The sequence below is a fragment of the Mustelus asterias genome, chromosome 14, assembly GCF_964213995.1.
Source record: "Mustelus asterias chromosome 14, sMusAst1.hap1.1, whole genome shotgun sequence".
Lineage (NCBI taxonomy): Eukaryota > Metazoa > Chordata > Chondrichthyes > Carcharhiniformes > Triakidae > Mustelus > Mustelus asterias.
Window position 1 is genome coordinate 3,812,186 of NC_135814.1, and position 18,735 is coordinate 3,830,920.

The 18,735-nt window shown below is 55.8% G+C and overlaps 1 protein-coding gene across 1 annotated transcript in view; it reads right to left on the bottom strand.

The window, feature by feature from the left end:
• LOC144503952 (1-phosphatidylinositol 4,5-bisphosphate phosphodiesterase delta-4-like) overlaps nucleotides 1–18,735 on the bottom strand; it is a 49,301-nt gene that overhangs the window by 28,855 nt on the left and 1,711 nt on the right. Inside the window, exons 2-7 of the mRNA XM_078229119.1 lie at nucleotides 13,847–14,067; nucleotides 12,334–12,471; nucleotides 7,344–7,578; nucleotides 6,047–6,248; nucleotides 5,381–5,525; nucleotides 1,908–2,060 (exon numbers count right to left, since the gene is read on the bottom strand). Of these exons, the coding sequence (XP_078085245.1) occupies nucleotides 1,908–2,060; nucleotides 5,381–5,525; nucleotides 6,047–6,248; nucleotides 7,344–7,578; nucleotides 12,334–12,471; nucleotides 13,847–14,067 (1,094 nt within the window). The remainder of the gene's footprint in view (nucleotides 1–1,907; nucleotides 2,061–5,380; nucleotides 5,526–6,046; nucleotides 6,249–7,343; nucleotides 7,579–12,333; nucleotides 12,472–13,846; nucleotides 14,068–18,735) is intronic.

Genomic DNA, 18,735 nt, shown 5'->3' on the forward strand with positions numbered 1-18,735 from the left:
CAACATGCCAATGGGAGCCAGCCGCCTCACCTCAGAGGTTTTATTCCAATGGGGTGGGAAGGGGGAAAGGAGACCAGAGCAAGGGGGCAGAACCTTCAAATCTGACCAAGGCCATTCTGGGGGGGGGGATATCAGGCAGTTCTTCCTTGCACAGATAGAGTGGGATTCTCTCTCTCCACCAAAAAGCTTTTCAGAAGAGGGGGGAGTTGGGGGGTTGGCTGTGTGTCAAAGGAACATGGGAGGAGTAGGCCATTCAGCCCATCGAGCCTGCTCCGCTATTCAATACAATCATAGCTGATCATCCTCCTTAATGCCTTTCCCCCCACACTATCCCCATATCCCTTTCCGCCATTGCTATTTATAAATCAGTCTTCGTTTTGAAGAATTCGCAAAAGACCGGGGAATTCAGCACCGCACATCATCTCCGCACTCTCCCCAGCGAAAGGATGAGTGCTCGTCCTTTCTGCTCATCCTGTCTGCTCCAGGCAGCCCCCCCCCACCCCCCCACCCCCCCCCCCAGCCCCCCCCACCCCTCCCAGCACCCCCCAACCCCCCCACCCCCCCAACCCCCCCCACCCCCCCAACCACCCCCCCCCACCCCCCCAACCCCCCCCACCCCCCCAACCACCACCCCCCCCGCCCGCCCCCCTCCCCCCACTGCAGAAGAGAAACTGCTCCTAATTATTGGGGTGTTTGTCTTAATCTGAGCGAAAGCAGTTTTGTTGGGTTTCCCTGGGGTTTCAGAGTCAGGTTTAATTCGGTTGATTGACAAGAAGAAAATGTTTGGGTTACAAGGAGAGGTTGGATAGACTGTGGACTTTTTCTCTGGAGCATAGGAGGCTGAGGGGTGATCTTATAGAGGTCTATAAAATAATGAGGGGTATAGATTCAGCGAGATAGTCAATATCTTTTTTTCCCAAAGGTAGGGGTGTCTAAAACTAGAGGGCATAGGTTTAAGGTGAGAGGGGAGAGATACAAAAGTGTCCAGAGGGGCAATTGTTTCACACAGAGGGTGGTGAGTATCTGGAACAAGCTGCCAGAGGCAGTAGTAGAGGCGGGTACAATTTTGTCTTTTAAAACGTATTTAGACAGTTACATGGGTACGATGGGTATAGATGGATATGGGCCAAATGCGGGAAATTGGGATTAGCTTAGTGGTTAAAAAAATAAACAAGTTGGGCCGAAGGGCCTGTTTCTATGCTGTAAACCTCTATGGCTCTATGTGACTGAGTGGAGCTAGGCTTACAGAGAAAAAAGCAGGCAGTTGCTGAGTTCTGCTGTGTGGAGACAAGTCTTTCTCTGGAGGCTGCTACCTGAGAGTCAGAAGACAGGTGTCCCTCTGTATCTCTGTCCAGAGGCTTAAAAGGCTGGAGGACTGGCAATCCATGTAAGCCAGTGTGTTTTTGCCAACTGATTCTGAACAGGAGTTTACGTCTATGGGGATATTGCTTAAATTGGGACTAATCAAGATCGATTAGCATTTAAGAATTATATCTTGTCAGGTTCAAGTATTTTAATCGATAAATGTTATGCTAATTCTTTTTGCTATAGTTAAACTATATTGATAAATAAAGTTTGTTTAAATAAAAGCTTCCTAATGGGTCAACAGAATCACACCTGGAGTCAAACACCTTATCCTCACACTGGTGCCAAAGTTAAAAATAGCTGGGGTCTAGTCTAACTTTGTAATACCCTGGAGTTTCTGATCTGCTCCCTAACAAGCGGTTATGAAAAGTTTGACACTATAAATACAAGTCTTCTTTTTCTGTTTGTCAAAATCCTCAACTGTCAGGAGAAATAATTTTAATTTTGTTATTGACCAAGAGTCACAGTAGAAACTTCTAGAATTCAGCCACGTGCCCCGTGAGCCGAGCCCTCTGCTCCGTGCGTTCAGCTTCACTTCTTACCTCGGGAGATGGCAATCGACTCGGGACCTTCCCGTCAATGGTGCTTTTTACCAGCTTGTCCCCCAGGATGCTCTGTAGGTGTTGGGCCATAACTGTCTGCTGTTCAATGCTGCAGTGATTCTCGATGGACAGAATCACCGGGAAATCCGACACCTAAACCATCGAGAATGATCAACACACCGCACAACTGTGACAGGAGACACAGGCGTCCTACACACCCCTCACCCCATCTCCCACACACACACCCCCCATCTTCCTCCCCATCCCACCCACATCTCCCCCACTGTGTCCCACACGCACCTTCCTGTCTCCCACATGCTCCCCCCATCTTCCCCACACACACCCCCCCCCCGTATCCCCCACACATGCACATCCCCCCATCTCTCCCACACGCACAACCCCCCGCGTCTCCCCCACACACACACCGCCCCCACCGTCTCCCCCACACGCACACCACCCCCGTCTCCCCCACATGCACACCCCCCCCTTCCCCCCACACACACCCCCCCGTCTCCCCTCACACACACACCCCCGTCTCCCCCCCACACACACACCCCCATCTCCCCCACACGCACACCCCCCCGTCTCCCCCACACACACACACCCCCCCCGTTTCCCCCACACACTCAACCCCCCATGTCTCCCCCACACAGACACCGCCCCCACTGTCTCCCCCACACGTACACCCCCCGTCTCCCCCCACACACAACGCCCCCCGTCTCCCCTCACACACACACCCCCATCTCCCCCACACGCACACCCCCCCGTCTCCCCCACACACACACACCCCCGTCTCCCCCCACACACACACCCCGCCATCTCCCACACACACACACACCCCCGTCCCCCACACGCACACCCCCCCATCTTCCCCACACACACCCCCCCATCTCCCCCACACTCACACCCCCCCATCTTCCCCACACACACACCCCCATCTCCCCCACACACACACCCCCCCGTCTCCCCCCACACACACACCGCCCCCACCGTCTCCCACACACACACAATCCCCCCGTCCCCCACACGCACACCCCCCCCATCTCCCCCACACCCACACCCCCCCGTCTCCCCCCACACACACGCCCCGCCATCTCCCACACACACACACCCCCATCTCCCCCTCACACACAGACCCCCACCGTCTCCCCCTCACACACACGCCCCCCCTGTCTCCCCCACACGCACACCCCCCGTCTCCCCCACACGCACAACCCCCCGTCTCCCCCACATGCACACCCCCCCATCTCCCCCACACACACTCCCCCGTCTCCCCCACACACACCCCCCCGTCTCCCCCACACACACCCCCCCGTCTCCCCCACACACACCCCCCCATCTCCCCCACACACACCCCCCCGTCTCCCCCACACACACACCCCCCCCGTCCCCCACATGCACACACCCCCGTCTCCCCCATACACACCCCCCCGTCTCCCCCACACACACCCCCCCATCTCCCCCCACACACACACACCCCCATCTCCCCCACATGCACACCCCCCCGTCTCCCCCACACGCACACACCCCCATCTCCCCCACACGCACACCCCCCTGTCTCCCCCACACGCACCCCCCCCTGTCTCCCCCACACGCACCCTCCCCGTCTCCCCCACACGCACACACCCCCCCGTCTCCCCCCACACGCACACCCCCCCGTCTGCCCCCACATGCATACCCCCCTGTCCCCCCCACACGCACACACCCCCGTCTCCCCCCACACGCACACACCCCCGTCTCCCCCCACACGCACACACCCCCCGTCTCCCCCCACACGCACACACCCCCGTCTCCCCCATACACACCCCCCCGTCTCCCCCACACACACCCCCCCATCTCCCCCCACACACACAACCCCCCATCTCCCCCACATGCACACCCCCCCGTCTCCCCCACACGCACACACCCCCATCTCCCCCACACGCACAGCCCCCTGTCTCCCCCACACGCACCCCCCCTGTCTCCCCCACACGCACCCTCCCCGTCTCCCCCACACGCACACACCCCCCCGTCTCCCCCCACACGCACACCCCCCCATCCCCCCCACACGCACACCCCCCCGTCTGCCCCCACATGCATACCCCCCTGTCCCCCCCACACGCACACACCCCCGTCTCCCCCCACACGCACACACCCCCGTCTCCCCCCACACGCACACACCCCCCGTCTCCCCCCACACGCACACACCCCCGTCTCCCCCACACGCACACACCCCCGTCTCCCCCCACACGCACACACCCCCGTCTCCCCCACACGCACACACCCCCCCGTCTCCCCCCACACGCACACCCCCCCGTCCCCCCCACACGCACACCCCCCCGTCTCCCCCCACATGCACACCCCCCCGTCCCCCCCACACGCACACACCCCCGTCTCCCCCCACACGCACACACCCCCGTCTCCCCCATACACACCCCCCGTCTCCCCCACACACACCCCCCCATCTCCCCCCACACACACACCCCCCCATCTCCCCCACATGCACACCCCCCCGTCTCCCCCACACGCACACACCCCCATCTCCCCCACACGCACACCCCCCTGTCTCCCCCACACGCACCCCCCCTGTCTCCCCCACACGCACCCTCCCCGTCTCCCCCACACGCACACACCCCCCCGTCTCCCCCCACACGCACACCCCCCCATCCCCCCCACACGCACACCCCCCCGTCTGCCCCCACATGCATACCCCCCTGTCCCCCCCACACGCACACACCCCCGTCTCCCCCCACACGCACACACCCCCGTCTCCCCCCACACGCACACACCCCCCGTCTCCCCCCACACGCACACACCCCCGTCTCCCCCACACGCACACACCCCCGTCTCCCCCCACACGCACACACCCCCGTCTCCCCCACACGCACACACCCCCCCGTCCCCCCCACACGCACACACCCCCGTCTCCCCCCACACGCACACACCCCCCGTCTCCCCCCACATGCACACCCCCCCGTCCCCCCCACACGCACACACCCCCCGTCTCCCCCCACACGCACACACCCCCCGTCTCCCCCCACACGCACACACCCCCCGTCTCCCCCCACACGCACACACCCCCCGTCTCCCCCCACACGCACACACCCCCCGTCTCCCCCCACACGCACACACCCCCCGTCTCCCCCCACACGCACACACCCCCCGTCCCCCCCACACGCACACACCCCCCGTCTCCCCCCACACGCACACACCCCCCGTCTCCCCCCACACGCACACCCCCCCGTCTCCCCCACGCACACACCCCCGTCTCCCCCAGCCAGCGACACCCATATCCCATGAAAGAATAAAGAACCCAGTTCCACATGGAGTGCCAGGAGGTCATCAAGAACATTCTAGAAGCTCGACCTCTCCCTGTCCCTCAGTAGACTGTCACTGAGCCTCAAACCTGAAAATTAAACGGCACCCACAGTGCAGCCCAACTCAACATGTGACCTCCTCACACACGTGTCAATGCCATGTCCACATGTACATACCATGAAGGCGTACTTGTTGACCACCGCGATGACATCTTTGAAGAAAATCTTGGAGGTAAGCGTGTGGCCGTGGTACACAACAGGCTCCAGGTGCGGACCATCCCAGCAATCAACCTCCACACAACGACATCCCTTTTTAAATGCTCTGCGGAGGAACGGGAGAATGGATATCTGAGCTTTCCCCAAATTCACCAACATGGAGGCAGGAGTGGCGGGGGGCGGGGGGTGGGGGGTGGGGAGGGGGGGGGGGCGGTGGGGAGGGGGTTGCTGAGGTCAGCATAGCCAGGACTAAGATATCAGTGAAGCTACCAGGCAGAGAAGCTAAAGCTTGGTCAAAGCGATAGCTATAGAGTCTCTTCAGCAAGAGCGACAGATAGAAAGGTTCGGGGGGGAGGAATTCAGGAGAGGATTCAGGGATTGGAGGAGATTACAGAGATTCAGTGGGATTGAGGGATTGGAGGAGATTGCAGAGATTCACTGGGATTGAGGGATTGGAGGAGATTGCAGAGATTCATGGGGATTTGAAATGAAAGATGCAAATTCTCACTCAAAGGCGTGATGGGCGGTGAGTCAGTGAGGGTCGATGTGTGGAGGGGAAGAAGGGGAATGGGGCACGGCACAAATGAAGCTCCAGCACCCAGTGAGTGGGATTGTCTCTCTCAATACCTGATGTAACCCTCCACACTGCTGTGTCCACACAGCTGATCCTCCAGCAGGTAGGTGTTGTGAGATGAAGAGATGAAGTAATGGCTGAGAGGCTGCGACATATCCTGGGATCCATCCTCATGTTTGGGATTAAAGATCGACCCATCAGGAGAGCCAAGATACATGAGGAACCCGTCTAAAGTCATGGCATGCAGCTTCCTGGCTGGAAACACAGAGAGAGACAGGGATCTATTCAAACATCGGCTGTATCGACAACCAATCCAAAACTACCCTCAAACCATCCAAACTCAACCATACCGCCCTCTGTACTGGGACACTGCGCCCCCTCCCGCACTGGGACACCGCGCACCCTCCCACACCGGGACACCGCGCCCCCTCCCGCACTGGGACACTGTGCCCCCTCCCGCACTGGGACACCGCGCCCCCTCCCGCGCTGGGACACCGCGCCCCCTCCCGCACTGGGACACTGTGCCCCCTCCCGCACTGGGACACCGCACCCCCTCCCACACCGGGACACCGCGCCCCCTCCCGCACTGGGACACTGTGCCCCCTCCCGCACTGGGACACCGCGCCCCCTCCCGCGCTGGGACACCGCGCCCCCTCCCGCACTGGGACACTGTGCCCCCTCCCACACTGGGACACCGCGCCCCCTCCCGCACTGGGACACCGCGCCCCCTCCCGCACTGGGACACTGCGCCCCCTCCCACACTGGGACACCGCGCCCCCTCCCGCACTGGGACACCGCACCCCCCTCCCACGCTGGTACACCGTGCCCCCTCCCACACTGGGACACCGCGCCCCCTCCCGCACTGGGACACCGTACCCCCCTCCCACGCTGGTACACCGTGCCCCCTCCCACACTGGGACACCGCGCTCCCCTCCCACGCTGGTACACCGTGCCCCATCCCGCGCCGGGACACCATGTTCCCCCCACCCCGGGACACCGTGCCCCCCCCCACCCCGGGGCACCGCGCCCCCTCCCACCCCGGGACACCGCACCCCTGTGTCTGCGTGGGTTTCCTCCCACAGTCCAGAGATGTGCGGGTTAGGTGGATTGGCCATGCTAAATTGCCCCTTAGTGTCCCAAGATGTGTGGGTTCGAGTGATTAACCATGGGAAATATTTGGGGTGACGGGGATAGGACGGGAGAGGGGGCCTGGGTAAGATACTCTGTCAGAGACAGTGCAGACTCGATGGGCCGAATGGCCTCCTCTGCACTGTAGGGATTGTATGATTCGAGCCTGGAGTAGGCGTTCCTGTCACATGACCAGGTGGTTTGTACAGGTGGGTGTGGTACCTGTCTCTGACGGCTCATATCTGGCAATGAGGTCCATGGCAAACCTCTCCACACTCTCTGCTTGCTCCAGCTGTTCACACATCAGGAAATCGACAAACTCCAGAAGTGTCAGTTTCTTCTTGTCTTTGGAGAACTCGTTGAAGAGTCGGTGAATGTCGTCTCGTTGAGTTAGTGCTTTATAAAACAAAACAAACTCATCTCCCTCCAGCGTCCCTGACCGTGATTTGTCAGCCATCTGTAAAGGCACACAAACAGCTCTGTGAGCGAGCCTATCAGAAAGAGCCATTGGCTGGACCTATCAGAGAATGCCATTGATAGCACCAACCAATCATAAGACCATAAGAAATAGGAGCAGGAGGAGGCCATTCAGCCCCTCCAGCCTGCTCCATCATTCAAGCAGATTCTGGCTGATCATCTCCCTCAACACCATCTCTCTCACCAAACTCACATCTCTTGATGCCTTTCTGCTTGGCCCTATACTCAGAGGAATGAGGGCTGATGTTATTTGGGAGGGGATTGCAGGGTGAACGCGGGGGGGTGATGGGGGGCGGATGGGGGATGGTGGGGTGCAGGGGGGCGGGGGGATGGTGGGGGGCGGGGGGATGGTGGGGTGCAGGGGGGCGGGGGGATGGTGGGGGGCAGGGGGGTCGGATGGGGGATGTCGGGGTGCAGGGGGGCGGATGGGGGATGGTTTCTATGGTTTCTATTTCCTATGTTCATATGGCAGGGTTCTCACACTTTCCCACATTGTATTCCATCTGCCACTTCTTTGCCCACTCTCCGAGCCTGTCCAGGTCATTCTGCAGCCTCCCCACTTCCTCAACACTACCTGTCCCTCTACATATCTTTGTATCATTCACAAATTTAGCAACCATGCCCTCAGTTCCATTTTCCAGATCATCAATGTACAAAGTGGAAAGCTGTGGTCCCAACACTGACCCCTGTGGAACACCACTAGTCACCGGTTGCCATCCTGAAAAGGAACCCCTTATCCCCACTCTCTGCCTTCTGTTTGTCAGCTAATCTTCTATCCATGCCAGTAACTTGCCTCTAACACCATTGGCTCTTAGCTTATTTAGCAGCCTCCTGCAAGGCAACTTGTCAAAGGCTTCCTGGAAATCCAAATAAATTACTCCACTGGCTCTCCTTTGTCTAATTTCTTTGTTACCTCATCAAAGAATTCTAACAGATTTCTCAGACGTGACCCTCCCTTTGACGAAGCCATGCTGACTCAGCCCTATTTTACCATGCATTTCCAAGTACTCCACAATTTCATCCTCAATAATGGACTCCAAGATCTTACCCACGACCGAGGTCAGGCTAACTGGCCGATAACTCCCATCTTCTGCCTCCCTCCCTTCTTAAACAGGGGTGTTACATTAGCCTTTTTCCAGTCCTCTGGGACCCTCCCTGACACAGTAATAAGTCTCACACCAGGTTAAAGTCCAACAGGTTTATTTGGTAGCACAAGGTTTCGGAGTCTCGCTCCTTCTTCAGGTGAGTGGGAGTCGTGTTCACAAACAGGGCATATAAAGACACAAACTCAATTTACAAGCTAATGGTTGGAATGCGAATCTTTACAGGCAATCAAGTCTTAAAGGTACGGACAATGTGAGTGGAGAGAGGGTTAAGCACAGGTTAAAGAGATGTGTATTGTCTCCAGCCAGGACAGTTAGTGAGATTTTGCAAGCCCAGGCTTTGTTCCCTTTCCAGTCGGGGAACACTTCAGCGGTCACAGGCATTCAGCCTCTGATCTTCGGGTAAGCATCCTCCAAGGCAGCCTTCACGACACACGACAACACAGAATCGCTGAGCAGAAACTGATAGCCAAGTTCTGCACACATGAGGATGGCCTCAACCGGGATCTTGGGTTCATGTCACACTATCTGTAACCCCCACGACTTACCTGGGCTTGCAAAATCTCACTAACTGTCCTGGCTGGAGACAATACACACCTCTTTATCCTGTGCTTAACCCTCTCTCCAATCACATTGTCTCTACCTTTAAGACTTGATTACCTGTAAACACTTGCATTCCAACCATTATCTTGTAAATTGAGTTTGTGTCTGTATATGCCCTGTTTGTGAACACAACTCCTCCTGAAGAAGGAGCGAGACTCCGAAAGCTCGTGCTACCAAATAAACCTGTTGGACTTTAACAAAGAACAGTACAGTACAGCACAGGAAACAGGCCCTTCGGCCCTCCAAGCCTGTGCTGCTCCTTGGTCCAACTAGACCTTTCATTTGTATCCCTCCATTCCCAGACTGCTCATGTGACTATCCAGGTAAGTCTTAAACGATGTCAGCGTATCTGCCTCCACCACCCTACTTGGCAGCGCATTCCAGGCCCCCACCACTCTCTGTGTAAAAAACATCCCTCTGATATCTGAGTTATACCTTGCCCCTCTCACCTTGAGCCTGTGACCCCTCGTGATCGTCACCTCCGACCTGGGAAAAAGCTTCCCACTGTTCACCCTATCTATACCCTTCATAATTTTGTACACCTCTATTAGGTCTCCCCTCATTCTCCGTCTTTCCAGGGAGAACAAGCCCAGTTTACCCAATCTCTCCTCATAGCTAAGACCCTCCATACCAGGCAACATCCTGGTAAACCTTCTCTGCACTCTCTCTAACGCTTCCAAGTCCTTCTGGTAGTGCGGCGACCAGAACTGGACGCAGTATTACAAATATGACCTAACCAGCGTTCTATACAGCCGCATCATCAGACCCCAGCTATTTTCCGTTATCTGCTTGTAACAGTGTGCTCCCAGAGGTTTCTTAAGGTGAACAGATGAACTATATTTACAAAGTTCCTCATTAGGTGCTTGCTGCAATCTCATAGAATCATAGAAACCCTACAGTACAGAAAGAGGCCATTTGGCCCATCGGGTCAGCACCGACCACAATCCCACCCAGGCCCAAACCCCATATCCCTACATATTTACCCACTAATCCCTCTAACCTATGCATCTCAGGACACTAAGGGCAATTTTTTTCCCACATTCTCCTCGTCTCTGTGTGGGTTTCCTCCGGGTGCTCCGGTTTCCTCCCACAGTCCAAAGATGTGCGGGTTAGGTTGATTGGCCAGGTTAAAAGTTGTCCCTTAGAGTCCTGAGATGCGTAGGTTAGAGGGATTAGCGGGTAAAATATGTGGGGGTAGGGCCTGGGTGGGATTGTGGTCGGCGCAGACTCGATGGGCCGAAAGGCCTCCTTCTGCACTGTAGGGATTCTATGTTTCTATGTATACAGCTGCATCATCAGACTCCAGCTTTTATACTCTATACCCCGTCCTATAAAGGCAAGCATACCATATGCCTTCTTCACCACCTTCTCCACCTGTGTTGCCACCTTCAAGGATTTGTGGACTTGCACACCTAGGTCCCTCTGTATTTCTATACTCTTGATGGCTCTGCCATTTATTGTATAACTCCTCCCTACATTATTTCTTCCAAAATGCATCACTTCGCATTTATCTGGATTAAATTCCATCTGCCATTTCTCCGCCCAATTTTCCAGCCTATCTATATCCTGCTGTATTGTCCGACAATGTTCATCGCTATCCGCAAGTCCAGCCATCTTCGTGTCATCCGCAAACTTGCTGATTACACCAGTTACACCTTCTTCCAAATCATTTATATATATCACAAATAGCAACGGTCCCAGTACAGAGCCCTGCGGAACACCACTGGTCACAGACCTCCAGCCGGAGAAAGACCCTTCGACTGCTACCCTCTGTCTCCTGTGGCCAAGCCAGATTTCTACCCATCTAGCCACCTCTCCTTGTATCCCATGAGCCTTAACCTTCTTAACCAACCTGCCATGAGGGACTTTGTTAAATGCCTTATTGAAATCCATATAGACGACATCCACGGCCCTTCCTTTGTCAACCATTTTTGTCACTTCCTCAAAAAACTCCACTAAATTTGTAAGGCACGACCTCCCTCTTACAAAACCATGCTGTCTGTCACTAATGAGATTGTTCCGTTCTAAATGCGCATACAGCCTGTCTCTCAGAATCCTCTCCAACAACTTCCCCACCATGGACGTCAAGCTCACTGGCCTATAATTACCCAGGTTATCCCTGCTACCCTTCTTAAATAATGGTACCACATTCGCTATCCTCCAATCCTCAGGGACCTGGCGTTGTGAGACTTCTTACTGTGCTTACCCCAGTCCACATCATCTCCACATCATGGCCACCCTCCCTGACTCCAGTGATTCCGAAAGGATGTAGATTCACAAGGATTACACTTTGCAGAAGACAAGGTCAAGATGATAAAAGAAGCACAGGGAACCTCTCCAAGAGGTGGTGTTTTCCTAGTCACACAGAGTTTACAATGGACGAGATTCAAATCCAAAGATGTGCGGGTTAGGTTGATTGGCCATGCTAAAAAAAAAAATTGCCCTTAGTGTCCTGAGATGCATAGGTTAGAGGGATTAGTGGGTAAATATGTAGGGATATGGTTTGGGCCTGGGTGGGATTGTGGTCGGTGCTGACCCGATGGGCCAAATGGCCTCTTTCTGTACTGTAGGGTTTCTATGATTCTATGAGATTGCAGCAAGCACCTAATGAGGAACTTTGTAAATATAGTTCATCTGTTCACCTTAAGAAACCTCCGGGAGCACACTGTTACAAGCAGATGACGGAAAATAGTTCCCTCTGGTGACTGAGTCAGAAACCAAAGGTCCTGGGTTTAAAATAATTGGCAAAGAGAAAAAGAAGTGAGAAATGTCCTCACACACAGAGGGTGGTTAATGTGAGGAACACATTTCTTGATAGGGTTCTGGCAGCAGATTCGGTCGGAACTTCTCAAAGGCAATTGGACAGTTACTAGTCGAGGATTAATTAATAAGGTTCAGGCGAAACATCTGAGGGTGATTATTAATTGGATAACTCAGCCAGAACAGGCACGATGGGCCCAATGGTCTCATTCGGTGCTGTGAGATTCTATGATTTCACCATCATATCTCAAGAGGAGGTGTCGCCTCACCTTGAACAGCTGCAGGGAACGGACTTCAGCCATATCGACATTCATCATTTTCAATAAATCCCGAACTTCCTTAAAGTTCATCCGGCCATCTTTATCCTTATCAGCTTTCTGGAACCAATCACTAATCCACCTGAGAGAGTTAAAGAAAGAAAGACCCAGAGTGGGAGATACAGAGTAAAGCTCCCTCTACACTGTCCCCATCAAACACTCCCAGGACAGGTACAGCACGGGGTTAGATACAGAGTAAAGCTCTCTCTACACTGTCCCCATCAAACACTCCCAGGACAGGTACAGCACGGGGTTAGATACAGAGTAAAGCTCCCTCGACACTGTCCCCATCAAACACTCCCAGGACAGGTACAGCACGGGGTTAGATACAGAGTAAAGCTCCCTCTACACTGTCCCCATCAAACACTCCCAGGACGGTACAGCACGGGGTTAGATACAGAGTAAAGCTCCCTCTACACTGTCCCCATCAAACACTCCCAGGACAGGTTCAGCACGGGGTTAGATACAGAGTAAAGCTCCCTCTACACTGTCCCCATCAAACACTCCCAGGACAGGTACAGCACAGGGTTAGATACAGAGTAAAGCTCCCGCTACACTGTCCCCATCAAACACTCCCAGGACAGGTACAGCACGGGGTTAGATACAGAGTAAAGCTCCCTCTACACTGTCCCCATCAAACACTCCCAGGATAGGTACAGCACGGGGTTAGATACAGAGTAAATCTCCCTCTACACTGTGCCCATCAAACACTCCCAGGACAGGTACAGCACGGGGTTAGATACAGAGTAAATCTCCCTCTACACTGTGCCCATCAAACACTCCCAGGACAGGTACAGCACGGGGTTAGATACAGAGTAAAGCTCCCGCTACACTGACCCTATCAAACACTCCCAGGACAGGTACAGCACGGGGTTAGATACAGAGTAAAGCTCGCTCTGCAATGTCCCCATCAAACACTCCCAGGACAGGTACAGCACGGGGTTAGATACAGAGTAAAGATCCCTCTACACTGTCCCCATCAAACACTCCCAGTGGATTTGAGTCAGTCCCGTGTGATGCTCAATATCTCAGATTAATCATGGAATCTACAGTGCAGAAGGAGGCCATTCGGCCCATCGAGTCTGCACCGACCACAATCCCACCGAGGCCCTATCCCCGTAATCCCACATATTTGCCCTACTAAACCCCCTAACACTAAGGATCAATTTAGCATGACCAATCAACCTCACCAGCACATCTTTGGACTGTGGGAGGAAACCGGAGCACCCGGAGGAAACCCACACAGACACGGGGTGAACGTGCAAACTCCACACAGACGGTGACGCAAGCCGGGAATTGAACCGGGGTCCCTGGCGCTGTGAGGTCGCAGTGCTAACCACTGTGCCACCGTGCCGCCCTATACTGGGACTGTCCTGATGTCTGTCAGTGGAACTGTGCTTTCTGAAGTCTCCCAGCGGATGTTCATTAAGAGCGAGCAGTTTCTTGGGAAAGGATATTGGTCGAGTTTCTCCTTTCGGTCCATGTTTTTGACGTTCTCAATCAGTTTGTGGAGTCCCTTGATCCAGTGGTTTGCCTCCTGTGGGGATTCAGCCACCAGGTCCAGGTTCCCCCTCCTCCCACGAAACACCAGAGTGAAGCAGCGATTGGGGTTGAATTCATCTGCCAGGCTCTGTAGCACCTCAGACTGGTGGCCCTCGCGCACTGTTTCAATGTCACTGATGGAGACTGTGTGGGAAGGAGCAGAGTGCTGAACCTCTCGCTGCCTGAACAGCCCGGAGTCAAACTGAAACATCCTCAGTCCCAGGAGACAACACCCAGTCACATGGAGATTAACGGCACAGAAAGCTCGCCTAAAGTGGCAGGAGTTTAGGGGCGGCTTAACGAAGATAGAGAGTGCGGAGGTTTATGAAGGGTTTATGGAGGGATATTTAGGGAGAGGCGATGGCCTAGTGGTATTATCGCCAGACTATTAATCCAGAAGCTCAGCTAATGTTCTGGGGACCTGGGTTCGAATCCCGCCACGGCAGATGGTGGAATTTGAATTCAATAAAGAAATTTGGAATTTAGAATCTACTGATGACCATGAAACCATTGTCGATTGTCGTAAAACCCATCTGGTTCACTAATGCCCTTTAGGGAAGGAAATCTGCCGTCCTTACCCAGTCTGGCCTACATGCGACTCAAGAGCCGCAGCAATGTGGTTGACTCTCAACTGCCCTCGGGCAACTAGGGATGGGCAATAAATGCTGGCCAGCCAGTGACGCCCGTGTCCCATGAATGAATAAAAGAAAAATTCCAGAGATTGGGCGCAGGCAGCTGAAGGCACAGCTACCAATGGTGGAGCAATATAAACTGGGGTTAGGGATAGAGAGGGGCATGGAATGGCACAATGCAGATGGAGGCCATTCAGCCCATTGAGTCTACACCAACTCTTCACAGAGCATCTTACTCAGGCCCTATCCCCATTACACTATATAGTTACCCCGCTAATTCCCCTAACGTACACATCTTGGGACACTAAGCGGCAATTTGGCATGGCCAATCCTCCTAACCCACACATTTTTGGATTGTGGGAGGAAACCAGAGCACCCGGAGGAAACCCACGCAGACATGGGGAGAACGTGCAGACTCCGCACAAACCATGACCCAAGGCTGGGAATTGAACCCGGGTCCTTGGTGCTATGAGACAGCAGTGCTAACCACTGTGCCACTGTGCCGCCCATTGCAGAATGAGGAAGAAACTGAATTTATTCGTTTGAGGTTCACCAAACATAATCTAATTCTTTGCAATGTTTTTTCCACTCTCTCTCTCTCTCGCTACCCTCTCACTCACCCTCTGTCCTGTCTTTCCCTCTCTTTCCCTCTCTTTCTCTCTCTTTCTCTCTCTCCCGCTCCCCTCCTCTGAACAATAACAGTCAAAACTCTGTTATTAGGGCTCAGGAACGAGTGACCGGATCTGTTCCACCCTCTGCCTCACTGGAGAATGGAAAAGGCAACCTTGTGAAATTTTGGTGACCTTCAAGACAGAACCCACCATCAAATAACAAAAACACACACTGTGTTCAACCACTGAGGCAGGGCAGTGGGGGTCTGAGGCGGGGGGGGGGAGGGGGGGCGGGTCTGAGGCAGGGTGGGGGGGTCTGAGGTGGGGGGGGGGGTCTGAGGCAAGGCGGGGGGATCTGAGGCAGTGGGGGGGCCTGAGGCAAGGTGGGGGGTCTGAGGCAGGATGAGGGGGCCTGAGGCAGAGTGGGGGGGGGGGGGTCTGAGGCAGGGTGGGAGAGGCGTCTGAGGCAGGGTGGGGGAGGGGTCTGAGGCAGGTTGGGGAGGGGTCTGAGGCAGGGTGAGGGGGTCTGAGGTAGGGTGGGGGAGGGGTCTGAGGCAGGGTGGGGGAGGGGTCTGAGGCAGGGTGGGGGAGGGGTCTGAGGCAGGGTGAGGGGGTCTGAGGCAGGGTGAGGGGGTCTGAGGCAGGATGAGGGAGGGGTCTGAGGCAGGATGGGGGAGGGGTCTGAGGCAGGTTGGGGAGGAGTCTGAGGCAGGGTGGGGGAGGGGTCTGAGGCAGGGTGGGGGGTTCTGAGGCAGGGTGGGGGCGTCTGAGGCAGGGTGGGGGGTCCTGAGGCAGGGTGGGGGTTGTCTGAGGCAGGGTGGGGGAGTCTGAGGCAGGGTGGGGGGCTCTGAGGCAGGGTGGGGGAGGGGTCTGAGGCAGGGTGGGGGGGTCTGAGGCAGGGTGGGGGGGTCTGAGGCAGGATGGGGGGGTCTGAGGCAGGGTGGGGGAGGGGTCTGAGGCAGGGTGGGGGTTGTCTGAGGCAGGGTGGGGGAGTCTGAGGCAGGGTGGGGGGCTCTGAGGCAGGGTGGGGGAGGGGTCTGAGGCAGGGTGGGGGGGTCTGAGGCAGGGTGGGGGGATCTGAGGCAGGATGGGGGGGTCTGAGGCAGGGTGGGGGAGGGGTCTGAGGCAGGGTGGGGGTTGTCTGAGGCAGGGTGGGGGGCTCTGAGGCAGGGTGGGGGAGGGGTCTGAGGCAGGGTGGGGGGGTCTGAGGCAGGGTGGGGGGATCTGAGGCAGGATGGGGGGGTCTGAGGCAGGGTGGGGGAGGGGTCTGAGGCAGGGTGGGGGTTGTCTGAGGCAGGGTGGGGGAGTCTGAGGCAGGGTGGGGGGGGTCTGAGGCAGGGTGGGGGAGGGGTCTGAGGCAGGGTGGGGGGGGGGTCTGAGGTAGGGTGGGGGGTCTAAGGTGGAGTGGAGGGGTTTGAGGCAGGGTGGAGGGGTCTGCGGCAGGGTGGGGAGGGACCTGAGGCAGGGTGGGGAGGGGTCTGAGGCAGGGTGGGGGGGTCCGAGGCAGGGTGGGGGGGGTCTGAGGTAGATTCTGAAGCAGGGCAGTGGGAGGGGTGGGGAAGGGGTGGGGGAGGGGTGGGGAGGGGGTAGGGGAGGGGTGTGGGTAGAAAATTGCATGGATGGGATCCCACCCGTCCCGGCCCAGACGCAATTTCAAGGTGGAAAGGGGCAGGGCCTCAGTCGGAAAATCCGCCCTTTCCCATTTCCGCCTGAAGCAGCCACTTTGTGGCCACATAAGGGCCAATCTCCCGCCCAGCCCCTATACTTAGCCGGGCAGGTGTGGGTCAGAGCTGGCTGCAGAACTGAACGATGAATTAATCTCCATCTCGGGCAGGGGGAGACCCTTTCAGATTGGGGTGCCCTCCTGCAGGAGCCCCAACCCACCCCCACCCCTTTCACCCACACCTGACATTCGGTAAATGTCAGCCCACTTGGCAACTTGGAACCCGTGCAGAGAAGGTGTCACCAGGACCGTACACTGTAAGAGTGACTGACCAGGAACATCATCATAACCACAGACACACACCACACAGACACACACACACACAGACACACACACACACACACAGACACACACCCACACAGACACACACACACACACACACAGACACACACACACACACAGACACACACCCACACAGACACACACACACAGACACACAACTGGTGTCACTGCTCCTTCTCCAGCGCACAGCTGCCGAGGGAGAGTTGCTTTCACCAACTGAAGAGGAAAGGGTACAGCCCACCAGGTCCCTGAGGTCAACCCGCTCCCCAACCAATGCAACAGGCCAGCAGCAACACTCACCACGGCAACCACATTCTCCAGTGTCACCCCTGGAACCAGCAGAAACCAGACCAACAGTTAACGATAACCCACACCAGTACCAGCGGAGAACCAGAATGCTTCTAGATGATGAACATAATTAAGCGCGGCACAGTGTCACAGTGGTTAGCGCTACTGCCTCACAGCGCCAGGGACCCGGGTGCGATTCCCGGCTCGGGTCACTGTCTTGTGTGGAGTCTGCACATTCTCCCCGTGTCTGCGTGGGTTTCCTCTGGGTGCTCCGGTTTCCTCCCACAGTCCAAAGATGTGCAGGGTAAGTAGATTGAGTAAGAAGTCTCACAACACCAGGTTAAAGTCCAACAGGTTTATTTGGCAGCAAAAGCCACTCGCTTTCGGAGCTCGTGTTACCAAATAAACCTGTTGGACTTTAACCTGGTGTTGTGAGACTTCTTACTGTGTTCACCCCAGTCCAACGCCGGCATCTCCACATCATAAGTAGATTGGCCATGGTAAATGCACGGGGTTACGGGGATAGGGTGGAGAGGATGGGATGCCCTTTTGGAGAGTGTGTGCTGACTGCTTGGGCCAATGGGGACCTCTCAACGGATTGTGTATGAGGGTAACTCGCAACTGCAGATGTTAATGTGTTTTCTGACCTTTAATGGAATGGGGACATTTGGGAGACCCCGTCTGGCCGCGGCCTCTTGTGGACCACGTCATGTGACCACTGAGCTCAACTTGAGTAAAGCGGGTGCTTTGGGCAGAAGCTGTTTTATCCCCCCCACCATCCCCTGCACAACCCTTGCAGAGCCTTTGGCTTTGATCTTTGGGTCCTCACTGTCCACGGGGATGGTGCCAGAGGACTGGAGAGTGGCAAATGTTGTTCCTCTGTTTAAGAAAGGGAATAGAAATGACCCTGGTAATTATAGACCGGTTAGTCTGACTTCGGTGGTTGGTAAATTGATGGAAAAGGTCCTTAGGGATGGGATTTACGACCATTTAGAAAGATGCGGATTAATCCGGGATAGTCAGCACAGATTTGTGAAGGGCAAATCGTGCCTCACAAATTTGATAGAATTTTTTGAGGAGGTAACTAGGTGTGTTGATGAAGGTAGGGCGGTTGATGTCATATACATGGATTTTAGTAAGGCGTTTGATAAGGTCCCCCATGGTCGGCTTATGATGAAAGTAAGGAGGTGTGGGATAGAGGGAAAGTTGGCCGATTGGATAGGTAACTGGCTATCTGATCGAAGACAGAGGGTGGTGGTGGATGGAAAATTTTCGG